The sequence below is a fragment of the Acomys russatus genome, chromosome 10 (genome assembly GCF_903995435.1).
Source record: "Acomys russatus chromosome 10, mAcoRus1.1, whole genome shotgun sequence".
In the NCBI taxonomy this organism is placed as follows: Eukaryota; Metazoa; Chordata; class Mammalia; order Rodentia; family Muridae; genus Acomys; species Acomys russatus.
The window spans coordinates 3,083,825-3,097,039 of NC_067146.1; the positions used below are offsets into that span (position 1 = coordinate 3,083,825).

Here is a 13,215-nt window from a genome sequence, read left to right on the forward strand (position 1 = left end):
TGGTGCTCGGTTGCTGTAAAGGAACACCTAAGCTCCTGGGCAAGTCTGTGGTCAAGCTCTCCCAGGCACCAAGTCAGTGGCTTCGTCTGCTCTGGTCGCTGTTCACCTCAAGGGTCCCTCATGCCTTCTTCCTCTTACAAAGAATTCTTTTTTGTTTGTTTTGGTTTTTGATTTTGCTTTTTTTGTTTTTAGTTTTTTGTTTTTTTTTTTTTTTGAGGCAAGGTTTCTCTGTCTTAGCCTTGCCTGTCCTGACCTTGCTTTGTAAACCAGGCTGGCCTCGAACTCAGCAATCTGCCTGCCTCTGCCTCCCAAGTGCTGGGATTAAAGGCGTGCACCACCAGCACCCGGCTTAAGAAGAATACTTGGACACATTTATTTATTTGTATGTGTTTGCCCGCTCATGAAGAGGTCAGATGGCAGCTTGTAGGGGTCGGCTGTTCCTTCTCCCCTGTGGGTTCTGGAGGTTGAACTCAGGTCATCGGCTTCAGTGGCAAACACCCTTGCCCCGTGAGCCATCTCGCCATACCACGTCTTCCTCTTTATACATGTAGTGCACGAGCGCTATATTTATATATATATATATATTTTTATGTTTTAATTAATTAAATGTATTTGTTGTGTTAGTCGCTGTTCTGTTGCTGTGAAGAGACACTGTGGCCAAGGCAACTCATGTAGAAAGGAAAGGGGTCTAACTGAGGGTTCGCTTATGGTTCCAGATGCCTAGTCTGCGATCCTCATGATGGGGCGTAAGCTGGCACAGATGGCACTAGAACAGTAGTTGAGAGCTTTACATCCTGATCCCTCAGGCAGCAGACAGACAGACAGACAGACAGACAGAGCCTGACTTGGGCTTTTGAAACCTTAAAGTCCACCCCCAGCAACACACTTCCTCCAACAAGGCCACACCTCCTAATCCTTCCGAGCAGTTCACCATCTGGGGACTAAACATGCAAATATCTGAGCCTATGAGGGCGGGTCTCATTCAGACCACCTCGTTTATTTATTTGCATCTCCTCTGTAGCTTCTTCCTGGTACCTAAGATCTGTAAGCATGGCTTGGAACACAGACCCTTGATTTCTTTGGGGATGGTCTGAGCCGGGCCATTGAATACCCACAGTGTTACATGGCAGGTTTATTATTATTAACCTTGATGGAAGGGTAGAACTCTTGCAAGCCTGAGGGGATCATGGCGGCGTCCTCCTGGGACAGGATTCCTGAATGGTCTCTTCTTGCCACCTCCCATTCTGGAAGGAATCTCCTCGAGATAAACAGTGTGGAGTGGGGGCCGTGTACCTGCTTCCTTCTGAAGGAAGTGGCTCGTGTGGCTTGCTGAGTTTGTGTTCCTGTTCTTGTAGGCTTCCTGGAGCCTCTCTCGGTGCTGACATGGTGACCGTGTGCAGGCAGGCCACAGGCAGCCACAGCCCAACTGGAGTTCGGAGCTACAGATTGAGTGACAAGTAAGAACCTCATTTTGCATGCACCCTGAAAGTGTGGAAGATGAGCATGCTTCTAGCCTCCTTCCTTTCTCCCTAACAGTATAGAAATTGAGTGTCTCACCTGCTTCCTTTCCCAGGTACACAACCCTCGCTTTCCTTAACTAAAGAAACATCACTCTCCTGAGGCTCCGGTCAGACATCTCTTCAAACTGCCTTCATTTGAGTCTTGAGACAAAAGTAGTTGAGAGGGTCTGGGTAGTGCCAAATGAGCATTGTGAAGCCCCCTTGTGCCTTCCAGGCAAGGGCATATTTTTCTAGCTGTAGAACTGCAGGTTTTGCGTTTACCTTGGAACCCTAAAGCTTTGCAGCCGCAGCTGTCCACATGGGCAGCATTTCCCGCCCTCTGTTGGCATGGAGCCTTTTCCTTGACAGTGCTCAAGTTCTGCTATCGCTAAGCTCATGACAGCTCTGCAGCCTGGAGGCTAGGATCCTAGAAACAGGAACTCCAGACACCCACGGGTGCAAGAATCATGCAGAGAAGATAGGAACAGTTGAAATAGTGTCACCATACTTTACCCCTCTTGCATGCGGTAACTACAGCATGTTCTTCCAACAAACCGTTCTTTTCCACAGGTGCCGTTAAGTTACTCCAGGTGTCTGGGATCTTAAATGAAAACTGTAATGCAATCAGTTGAGTGCCTTGAGCTGTGTGTGTGTGTGTATGTGTGTGTGTGTGTGTGTGTGTGTGTGAGAGAGAGAGAGAGAGAGAGATGTATTTTAGGAATTAATGTAGTCATTTATTAAAGGCATATATATATATTAACAACTTGCCATATATGGTGAACAACAAACAAGACTGATAAGGCTTCTGAACTCAGAAGGCTCCAGTCTAAAGAAGAGATATAATATTCCTATTTTTGGAAGAAAAAGAAATGGATGTTTGGGGACATAGCTCAGTGGTAGAGCCTACTTAACATGCTCAAATTCCTGGCCTCTATCTCTACACTGAGTAGAAAAATTAGCATACACCCCCAAAACAAATCTTTGGCTGGCATAGTGGTGCATGCCTGTAATCCCAGCACTCAGGGAGGCAGAGGCAGGCAGACCTTTGTGAGTTCAAGGCCAGCCTAGTCTACAAATTGAGTCTAGGACAGACAAGGCTACACAGAGAAACCCTGTCCCCCGTCCCCCAAAAAACACACACAAAACAAACAAACAAACAAAAAATAGCAATGCAAAGGCCAGACAGTACTCAGCTCTCTGTCAGTTTAGCAATCAACAATTGAGTATATGTAGACACCCTTCCCACAGTGTACAAAAGATTACCCCAACACTTGTGGTATTATTTGGTTTTTAAGTAGTCATTGCAAGACTGGGAGATCCCATGTAAAATAAGCTGGGTGTTAAGCCGGGCATGGTGGCGCACGCCTTTAATCCCAGCACTCAGGACGCAGAGGCAGGCGGATCGCTGTGAGTTCGAGGCTAGCCTGGTCTACAAAGTGAGTCCAGGATGGCCAAGGCTACACAGAGAAACCCTGTCTCGAAAAACAAAACAAACAAACAAACAAAAAGCTGGGTATGACAGTTTATAATCCCAGCAGTGGGGATATGCAGAGACAGGTGATCCCAAAGGCTTACTGTCCTGCTAGTGTAGCCTCGTGGTTCCAGGCCAGTGAGAAACCCTGCCTCAAAAGATACACACGTACAGAAATAAAGAACACTGTGAGTTCGAGGCTAGCCTGGTCTACAAAGCAAATCCAGGACAGCCAAGGCTACCCTGAGAACCTGTCTCAAAAAAAAAAAAAAAAAAAACAAATTAATTAATTGATTAGTTAAATAATTAAAGCCAAGTGATGGTTGTTCGTGCTCTTGATCCCAGCACTTGGGAGGCAGAGGCAGGTAGATCTCTGAGTTTGAGGCTATCCTGGTCTACAGAGCGAGTCTGTCTCAAAAAAAAAAAAAAAAAAAAAAAAAAATATATATATATATATATATATATATATATATATATATAAAATAATAATAAATCTAAAAAAATAGCTCCAGAGGTTGGAGATGTCTCTGCAGTTAAGAATACTGGTTCCTCTTATAGAGGACCTGGGTTTAGTTTCCAGCAGCCACATGGCAGCTCACAACCATCTATAACTCCACTTTGAAGAGATATGAACGTCTCTCCTGACCTCCATGAGCACCAGGCACCCACAAGGTTAACGGACATATATGCAGGAAAATACCTATGTACATACAAATTAAAGATGATAAAATTCCTTTTTCTTTAGCGATAGCTTCAGTGTTGCGGTTGTCAATTTATATATAATATGTCTGTCTGAGTGCTGGCAGCGCTCCAGGACTGGCCAAGAACAGCCCTCTTAAGAACCCCTCACCTTCTATTTGTGTCTCTGGTACAGGGTCCAGGCAGAAGGTCCAAAGGCTGGGGACTCGCCAGGAAGGCAGCGAGCTGGGAGGGCCGTTTCCTTGCCAGAGACTAGCGGAGCACTGCCCTTGGGAAGGAGTGCCCCCAGGAGGCCTCACAACCTCGTGCTGGAGGCAAGAGTGGTCATGCTCAGCTCCAGCATGACCGTCAGTGGCCCAGCTGCAGACCTTGGTGCTAAAGAGGCCGGCAGGCCCTTGAAGAAGCAGCCTGGTAGTGTCCGGAACCCTGGGCCATCCGCCCATACCAGAGGTCAACCCCAGCCTCTCAGCATAAAGGACAAGATATCCAAGTGGGAAGGCAAGCAGGAGCCGCCTGCTTCTGAGCCTGCCAGGCAAGCAGATGGCCAGGAGAACCACCCGCCACCCTGCAGCAGGCTGGAGAGGAGGGACAGTGAGGCCACCAGAACTAAGAACGAGATGAGGCTTGAAACCCAGAGCTTGGAAAGTGACAGCAGAGGGACAGGAAGAACTGTGGGTCAGGATGCAGAACGGTGGCCAGGCCTGAGGCAGACCGATGCACAGCCGGAGCCCAGCCAGCACCGAGGGCGCGAGCCAAAACCCAGTGCCCTACGCTTTCAGAGTGACCATCTCTCCGTACTGGGCCAGGTCAAGAGACTGGAGAAGGCCTTGAGGGATGGCTCCGCTGGCTTGCAGCCCCAGTTGCCGGGCACTTGTTATTCCCCACACTGTCTGCCTGACAAGACAGAGGAAGACCAACTCATTCCCGGGAACCATGAAAGTGAGGGTGCCTTAGCAGCTGGCCGAAGGGCCCACCACTTGGAGCTCAGGGAGCCCAGCCCTGAGGTTTCAGAGGAGTGGAAAGGCCAGGAGAGTGTATACAGGGGCTCCAGGTGTAACCCCCCAAAGCCTTTCATCAACCCCCTCCCCAAACCCCGAAGAACATTCAAACATGCCGAAGAAGGGGACAGGGACGCAGGCCCAGGCATCAGCTTCAGGAAGGAGCAGAGAAACCTGCCCCCACTGCCCTCTCTGCCTCCCCCTCCCCCACCGCTGCCCTCCTCCCCCCCTCCCACTTCTGTGAATAGAAGACTGTGGACTGGAAGGCAGAGACCCAGTGCAGACCACAGGTAGGTGCTCACCAGACGACTCTGCTTGTCGCCTGTGTCCCTTTGTGACTACCCCTTCTTGGCCTAGTGATGTGTCGCATTCACACGAGGGCCCTTACGGGCACTGCGAGGCTTTTGGTTGATCCACCTGCTGCACTTTGCCCTTGTTCTCACAAAAGAGTGTTTGCTTCTAAATATTTCCCTCTGGAGAGAGACACAGTGGTATGAGCCTATAATCCTAGCTCTTAGGAGGTTGAGGCGAGAGGATCATAAACATAGCAAGTTCCAAGCTAGCTTGGGCAGCTTTGTGAGATCCTGTCTCAAACCAACAAAATTACATTTCAGGTGTGATAAGCACTTGTAATTGTAACCAAAGGTTAAGGCTTCAATGAAGAAGTTTGTAAAGCTAGCCATTTCTTATTGTATTAACTGGTGGGACCTAAGTGTTTCCTGCTTTGTCTGTCTGTCTGTCTGTCTGTCTGTCTGTCTGTCTGTCCGAGTATGGAGGCCAGAGCGGACATCAGGTGTCTTCCTCGATTATTCTCTGTTTTATTTAATAAGGCAGGATCTCTATGTTTGACTGCCCCAGCTTGCACCTCCTGAGCGCTGGGATTACAGGTGGTCTACCAACGTTCACCTGGCTTTTCTGTGGATTTGAGGAATCCTAACTCTGGGCCTGTATATGTAATCCTGGCTGTCCTGGAATTCCCTATGTACACCAGGCTGGCCTTGAACTCACAGATGCCTCTATCTCCCAAGTGTGCATATTAAAGGTGTGTGCCTTAGCCGGGCGTGGTGGCACGTGCCTTTAGTCCCAGTGCTCAGGAGGCAGAGGCAGGTGGATTACTGTGAGTTCGTGGCCAACCTGGTCTACAAAGTCCAGGACAGCCAGAACTACACAGAGAAACCCTGGGTTTTTTTGAGGGGAGAACCCAAAACAAACAAACAACAAAAAAGGTGGGTACCTCCACTCCCAGCTGAGTTTTGTTCTTTTTCTTTCTTTCTTTTTTTTTTTTAAATATTTATTTATTACATATACAGTGCTTTGCCTGCAGGTACATCTATCTGCAGGCCAGAGGAGGGCATCAGATCACATTATAGAAGGTTGTGAGTCACCATGTGGTTGCTGGGAATTGAACTCAGGACCCTCTGGAAGAGCAGTCAGTGCTCTTAACCGCTGAGCCATCTCTCCAGCCCCGAGTTTTGTTTTCTTAAGACAGGGTCTTTGTAAGGATCCCCACAAGCTCTACAGCCAGCAGAGATACAAAGCCTGGAGAAGCAGAAGGAAATCCTGTTCAACGTGACTTAGCTGGTATTGAGTCAAACTTCTAGACATGTTTAAGTCCAGTACAGTTCTGGAAAACAGTTTCCTGGTAACACTTATCTCAATCCCATGTGCCCACGGAAGCTTAAGGCGTGATCCCATCAATACTCTTCTGCATAGACATGTGACCTCTATCGTGAAGATGCGTTCTAGAGCTTAAGGGCCTAGGATCTGGTGTGGTCTTGGTCATACATATAACACAGAGGTCATCAGACTATAAAGTACATGTGACAGCTCCCCTAAGGGCTCTACTGACTGAGAAACATAGCTCAAGATAAAGGCTTAGGAGGAAGAGCCTGGAATAAACATTCTGGGGGTGGGGGTTGGGGTGAGGCCTGGCACCTATAGGTAGCAAAGGTGGCCTGGTCATTAACAACATCCACGCCAGGCTTCTGGGCAGAAAACCAAGTCTACACATCCCTTCCACTGACATGGTACGCCCACTTGCTTAACCTTAATGGTTTCCCTACTGCTTGTCTGTGCAAGGACATAGAGCCCTCTAGTTCTTACCTGTAGACCAAGCTGTCATAGAACTCACTATGTATGTAGCCCAGGCTGGCCTTGAACTTGTGGCAGTCCATCCTTAGCCCCCCCATGTGCTGAGATTACAGTGGGCCACCATGTCTGATTTATTTCATTCCCTAATTTGCCTCCCAACTTTACTTGGCATCTTCCACATGGGCTTTGTCCACTCATCCTCAATCTACCATTGCCCAAGGCCAGCGGCCAGTTTTCTGTTATTTTCTTAGATGACATCTTTTGGAATTGAGGACAACGGTCAGTCACCCCATCTGGAAACACTGCCTTCATTTGGCTTCTGAGTCAGGGACTTCCAGGTGAGGCCTCCTCCTAGCTGCTCTGAGGAATTAACTTTTCTCCTTGTTAGAGTAGTACCTAGTTAGCCTGGTCTAAAGAGTGAGCTCCAGGACTACACAGAGAAACCCTGTCTTGAAAACCCAAGAAGAGGGCTGGAGAGATGGCTCAGCAGTTAAGAGCACTGTCTGTTCTTCCAAAGGTCCTGAGTTCAATTCCCAGGAACCACATCCATCTATAATGAGATCTGGTGCCTTCTTCTGGTGTGCAAGTGTACATGCAAGCAGAACATTTGTATATGTAATAAATAAATAAATCTTTCAATTTAAAAAGAAAAAAAGAAAAACCAAAAAGAATCGTACCAAGTATCCGAATCTGTCCCTCCCTCAGCCGGGCTCAGACCACAAACTTTTCTCCCTTCCCTACGTTTGTTCCCTGATGGTCTCATCCCACCCTGTGCATGTCACTTGCAAGTGTAGGACTCCCGGTGAGGTCCCCTCAGGTCTCTGATGTGTGTGGTCATGCCCTGCTTGCACCTCCAGGGGGTTCTTACCCCAGACCGCCATGAGCCAACTCCTCTCACAGTAATCAGCATCTTATTAAATGGCGTCGCCCTTTGTTTAGTTACTTAGACCCCAGAGCGAGCACTCTATGATTTTCTTTCCCACATGGCCCTGACCAACCCAGCAAGAAGTCCTTCAGTCCTCCTTTTAAAAACTTGACCTTGAATCTGATTATATCACCTTAGAACTATTGCCCATGCCCCAGAAAAGTCCTCGCTCAGCAGCCAGAGGCAGTCTCCAGAAATTAAGTTATATTCTGCACCCATTCGTTGTCATCTGACCCCTAGTGTGCCTTCGGTTCAAATAGCTTAATTTTTTTCTATTCTCTTCCAAGAAGGAAAAAGTTTCCATGTTCTAAAATGTGTGTGTGTGTGTGTGTGTGTGTGTGTGTGTGTGTGTGTGTGTGTGTGTGTGTGTATACAGAATCTCTCAGTGTAATCCTTTCTGTTCTGGAGCTTACTATATAGACAAGACTGGTGCAAACTCACCGAGATTCTTAAGCTTCTGCCCTCCAAATACTGGGATTAAAGGCATACAATACCATGCTTGGATATATATTGTTATCTATATGTAAAATTCTTGTGTGTATTTCTCTAAATGTCCTCTTTATCACTGTCAAATTTTACATACCCCCAAATACATGGTTTTTTGGTTTGGTTTGGTTTTCGAGACAGGGTCTTTCTGTCTAGTTTTGACTGTCCTGGACTCACTTTGTAGACCAGGCTGGCCTCGAACTCAAAATGATCCACCTGCCTCTGCCTCCCGAGTGCTGGGATTAAAGGTGTGCGCCACCATGCCCAGTTTCCAAATACATGTTTTAAATTAGGATTGAGTACATTTGTTTCTTCCTAAAAGACTTAATATTTTTGTTGCATTTAAAAAATTATTCTTATTATGCATATGTGTGTGAGTATGTGCATGGTAGGTGCAGGTGCCCATAGAGGTCAGAGGCATTTGAATCCTCTGGAGGTAGAGTTACAGTAAACTATAAGCCATTCCACAGGGTTGGTTGCTAGGTGAAATCAGGTTCTGTACAAGAGCGGTGAGTGCTCTTAGCCCATGAGCCGTCTTTCTAGGCCTTTGTTTCAATTCTTGTTTTTGTTGTTGTTTTTTCAAGACAGGGTCTCACTATGTAGCTCCAGTTGTCCCGGAACTCACTGTGTACACCAGGCTGGTATCGAACTCACAGATAACTGCCTGCCTCTGCTTCCCAAGTGCACCACTATGCCTGATCCTCTCTTATGATTTTGTTGTTGTTGTTTGGTTGTTTTTCAAGACAGGGTCTCTCTGTGTAGCCCTGGCTGTCCTGGAGCTCTCCTCATAGACCAGGCTGGCCTCAAACTCACAGAGGTCCGCCTGGCTCTGCCTCCCTAGTGCAGGGATTGAAGGAGTGCACCACCATGCCCGGCTTCTTTGTTGTGATTTCAATGTAATAATCTTTTCTCTTTTGTAGGTTTTATATTTAAGGAAACCTTGTTTTTTTTTTTTTTTTTTAAGCATTATCTTTAGTTTTTTCTTAAGTTAGATTTGCTCATTGTATTTTATGTTTGAGTGTTTTGACTGAGTGTATATGTGTGCCATATGCATACTGGGTGCCTCCATTGACCAGAAGAACGTGTCAGATCACCAAGAACTGGAGTTATTGAAGGATGTGAGCCACCATATGGATGCTGGGAATTGAACTCAGGTCCTCTGGAGGAGCAGTGAGTGTTCCTAACCACTGAGCCATCTCTCCAACTCCTTTGTTGTCTTCTCCTTTTTAAAAAAGATTTATTTATTTATTTATTTATTTATTTTACAATGTTTTGCCTGCATGTACATCCGTACTCCAGAAGAGGGCAGCAGATCTCATCGTAGATGGTTGTAAGCTACCATGTGGTTGCTGAGAACTGAACTCAGGACCTTTGGAAGAACAGACAGCGCTTTTAAAAGACATCTTAAAGAAACATCTTTCTGCTTTTAGGCGTTTGTTAGTTAATTCTCTTGGCCTTCATACACACATAGTTATACTGTCTCCAAAGGATGATGACTTTGCATCTACATACCTGCACACAAAATAAACAAAATAAAATTTAGATACAATAAAAATAAACAAATGATAGTGTTGATGGCAGTGGGTGAGCCTTGTCTTACCTTTAACTTATTGGTGATACTTGGGGTGTTTCACTGTTCTTACCTGTGTTTTTATTTTATCAAAATAGTATTGTATTGGGCTGGAGAGATGGCTCAGAAGTTAAGGGCACTGACTGCTCCTCCAGAGGTCCTGAGTTCAATTCCCAGCAACCACATGGTAGTTCATAACCATCTACAATGAGATCTGACATCCTTTTCTGACCTGCAGGTGTACATTCAGGCAGAGCACTGTATACATAATAATAAATTTTAAAAATCTTTTTAAAATAGTATTGTATTGTAGATAATTTTTAAGGATTTATTTATTTTTACATGTATAAGTATTTGCCTATATGTACAGATGTACCTCATGGATGCCTATGTCTTTCAGAGGCTAGAAGGGGGCATTGGATCCTCTGGAACTGGAGTTACACGCAGGTGTGAGTTACCATGTGGGTGCTGGGAGCTGCACCTAGTTTCTCCGGAAGAGCAGGCAGTACTCTTAACCATTGGACCATCTCATCAGCTCCCCTCATTAAAAAAGATTTATTTATATATATTTTGTTTGTTTGTCTGTTTTTGTTTTTTGAGACAGGGTCTCTCTGTGTAGCCTTGGCTGTCCTAGACTCACATTGTAGACCAGGCTGGCCTCGAACTCACAGGGATCCACCTGCCTCTGCCTCCCGAGTGCTGGGATTAAAGGGGTGCACCATCACACCCAGCTATGTATTTTTTGCTCCTGCTCCCCTCCCAGTGTTTGATTTATTTTATTTTAATTGTGCATGCTCAAGAGTACATGCTTGCAGAGGACAGAGACAGTTGATCCCTTGGAGCAGAAGCTGCGTGGCTTAACATAGGTGCTGGGAACCAAGCTCCAATCCTCTGCAAGAGCAGGAAGGGTGCTTATCCACTGAGCCCTCTAACTTCCTAAATTTTTACCTAGAAAGTCTACCTCTCCAGCCATCATAGACCCTTTTTTTCTTTTTCTTTCTTTCTTTCTTTCTTTTTTTTAAGAAGTTGCTTTTAATTTTTTTTTTAACATATTTTTGTATTTTGTAAGGACCAGGGGATTGTGTGTGCACACGTGCGTGGCAGTGGGAAGACTACACTTAGAAGTTGGTTCTCACCAGGCGTGGTGGCGCACGCCTTTAATCCCAGCACTTGGGAGGCAGAGGCAGGTGGATCGCTGTGAGTTCGAGGCCATCATGGTCTACAAAGTGAGTCCAGGATAGCCAAGGCTACACAGAGAGACCCTGTCTCGAAAAACCAAAAAGAAAAAGAAGTCAGTTCTTTTCTACCACAGTGTAGGTTCTGGGAATTGTCAGGCTTTGTGGCAAGTGCCTGTACCCTCTGAGTCATCTCACTAGCCCTATTTCTGTTTTTTGAGACAGGATCTCATGTAGCCCAGGCTGGGCTTGAACTTGCTATGTAGCAGGTGATGACCCGTTTCCTGAGTACTGAGAGCATGTGCTGCCGTGACCATTATGTGTTGCTAAGTGTCAAACACGGGAACTCTTGTGTGCTAGGCAAGCAGTCTGCCAATAGGGCTATATCGACAGTCATAAAATCTATTAAGAGTTTTAAAAGAATTGGATGTTAGATCTTTTTTTTAAATATTTTTTATTTATTTTTACTTTATGTGTATTGGTGTTTTGCCTGCATGTACATACAGGATCCTAGAGTTACAGACAACTGTGAGCTGCTATGTGGGTGCTTGGAATCGAACCCGGGTCCTCTGGAAGAGCAGCCAGTGCTCTTGACCAGTCAGCCATCTCTCCAACCTGGATGATGGAGATTTTTCCAAAGCACTTTACAAAAGCTTTATAAAGGAGTCCCATAGTCCTTTCCGTTGCTGACCTATTAGTGAATTCTGTTTTTTTCTAGGTCTGGGGATCAAATCTAGGGTCTTTTACATGCTAAGCAAGTGTTGTACCACTAAGCCACACGTCCCCAACTCTAAATTTGTGTCTAAGTAGTAGCCCATCCATGTCAGTTACGCTGCTACTGCTATGATAAAACACCATGGCCAAGGCAACTTATAGAGGAAAGATGTTTTTGTTTTTCTTTTGACTTACAGTTCAAGAGAGATAAGAGCCCATCGTAGTGGAGAAATGTGGCAGAAAGCAGCAGTGGTGGTGGCAGGAGCAGAGGCCAAGGGCTCACATTTTTCAGCGCATGCATAAGGGGAGAAAGTTGACTGGGAATAGGGTGAGGCCTTAAGCTCTCTAAGCCCACCCCCATGACACTCTCCCTCCATTGAGGCTACCCCTCCTAAGCCTCTCCAGACAGCGCCACCAGTTGGTGAGCAAGTGTTCATAGGATGAGCCTATGGGGAGTATTCTAATTCAAATCATCCTTCCCACTGGGGAATTAACTCCCAGCATGCTCCCATGTTAGTGTGTGGGTGAATTCAATTTGCTGATATTTGAAGATTTTTTGTGTGTGTGCCAGTGTTCTATGACGGAGGCATATCTACACTTGGGCGATTTGTTCATTCATATTTACTTACCGTGTGTCTGTGTGTGTGTGTGTGTGTGTGTACACACATGTGTGCATACCACAGTTGGAGAACAACTTGTAGGAGTTGCTTCCCTTCTTCCACCACAAAGATTCTGAGGGTCAAACTCAGGTTATCAGGCCTGGCAGCAGGCGCCATTACCTGCAACCATTTATTTGTTTGTCTGTTTATTGAGACTTTTAAAATTATGTAATGCACTAGGAAAAACTAGAAATGTTAATCATGAAGTGGGGTGTGGTGGCACACCCCTTAATCCCAGCACTCAGGGAGGCAGAGGCAATCGGATCGCTGTGACTTTGAAGTCAGCCTGGAAGTGGAAGTGAGTCCAGGACAGCCAAGGCTACACAGAGAAACCCTGTCTTGAAAAACCAGAAGAAGAAAAAAGAAAGAAAGAGAAACGTTAATCATGCAGATTGCCTCGTCAGTGACGGAAATGAATTCCTGGTTTTCCACCCAGAAGGCTGGAGTGGATGTTTTAATGACCAGGTCACCCATAAGGGCCAGGCCTCACCCAAGACCCCCAGAATGTTTATTCTAGACTCTTCCTCCTAAGCCTTTATCTTGAGCTTTGTTTCTCAGTCAGTAGAGCCCTTAGGGGAGCTGTCACATGTACTGTATAGTCTGATGACCTCTGTGTTATATGTATGACCAAGGCTGCACCAGATCCTAGGTCCTTAAGCTCTAGAACGCATCTTCACGATAGAGGTCACATGTCTATGCAGAAGAGTATTGATGGGATCACGCCTTAAGCTTCATTGGGCACATGGGATTGAGATAAGTGTTACCAGGAAACTGTTTTCCAGGATTGTACTGCACTTAAATATGCCTAAATACACTGTCTGGTGTCAGACTCTAGAAGTCTGAACCAGCACTGGATAAGTCTTGCTGAACCTCACTTGGACCAGAGTGTTTTCCATGCTGACCGTGATGCTTTCAGGAACCCTTTACA

At 46.0% G+C, this 13,215-nt stretch overlaps 1 protein-coding gene across 1 annotated transcript in view; it reads left to right on the plus strand.

The window, feature by feature from the left end:
* Positions 1–2,021: 2,021 nt before the first annotated feature.
* Positions 2,022–13,215, plus strand: part of Dennd2a (DENN domain containing 2A) — a 61,586-nt gene continuing 50,392 nt past the window's right edge. The window contains exons 1-2 of the mRNA XM_051152431.1: positions 2,022–2,026; positions 3,845–4,957. Coding sequence (XP_051008388.1) covers positions 2,022–2,026; positions 3,845–4,957 — 1,118 coding nt within the window. The remainder of the gene's footprint in view (positions 2,027–3,844; positions 4,958–13,215) is intronic.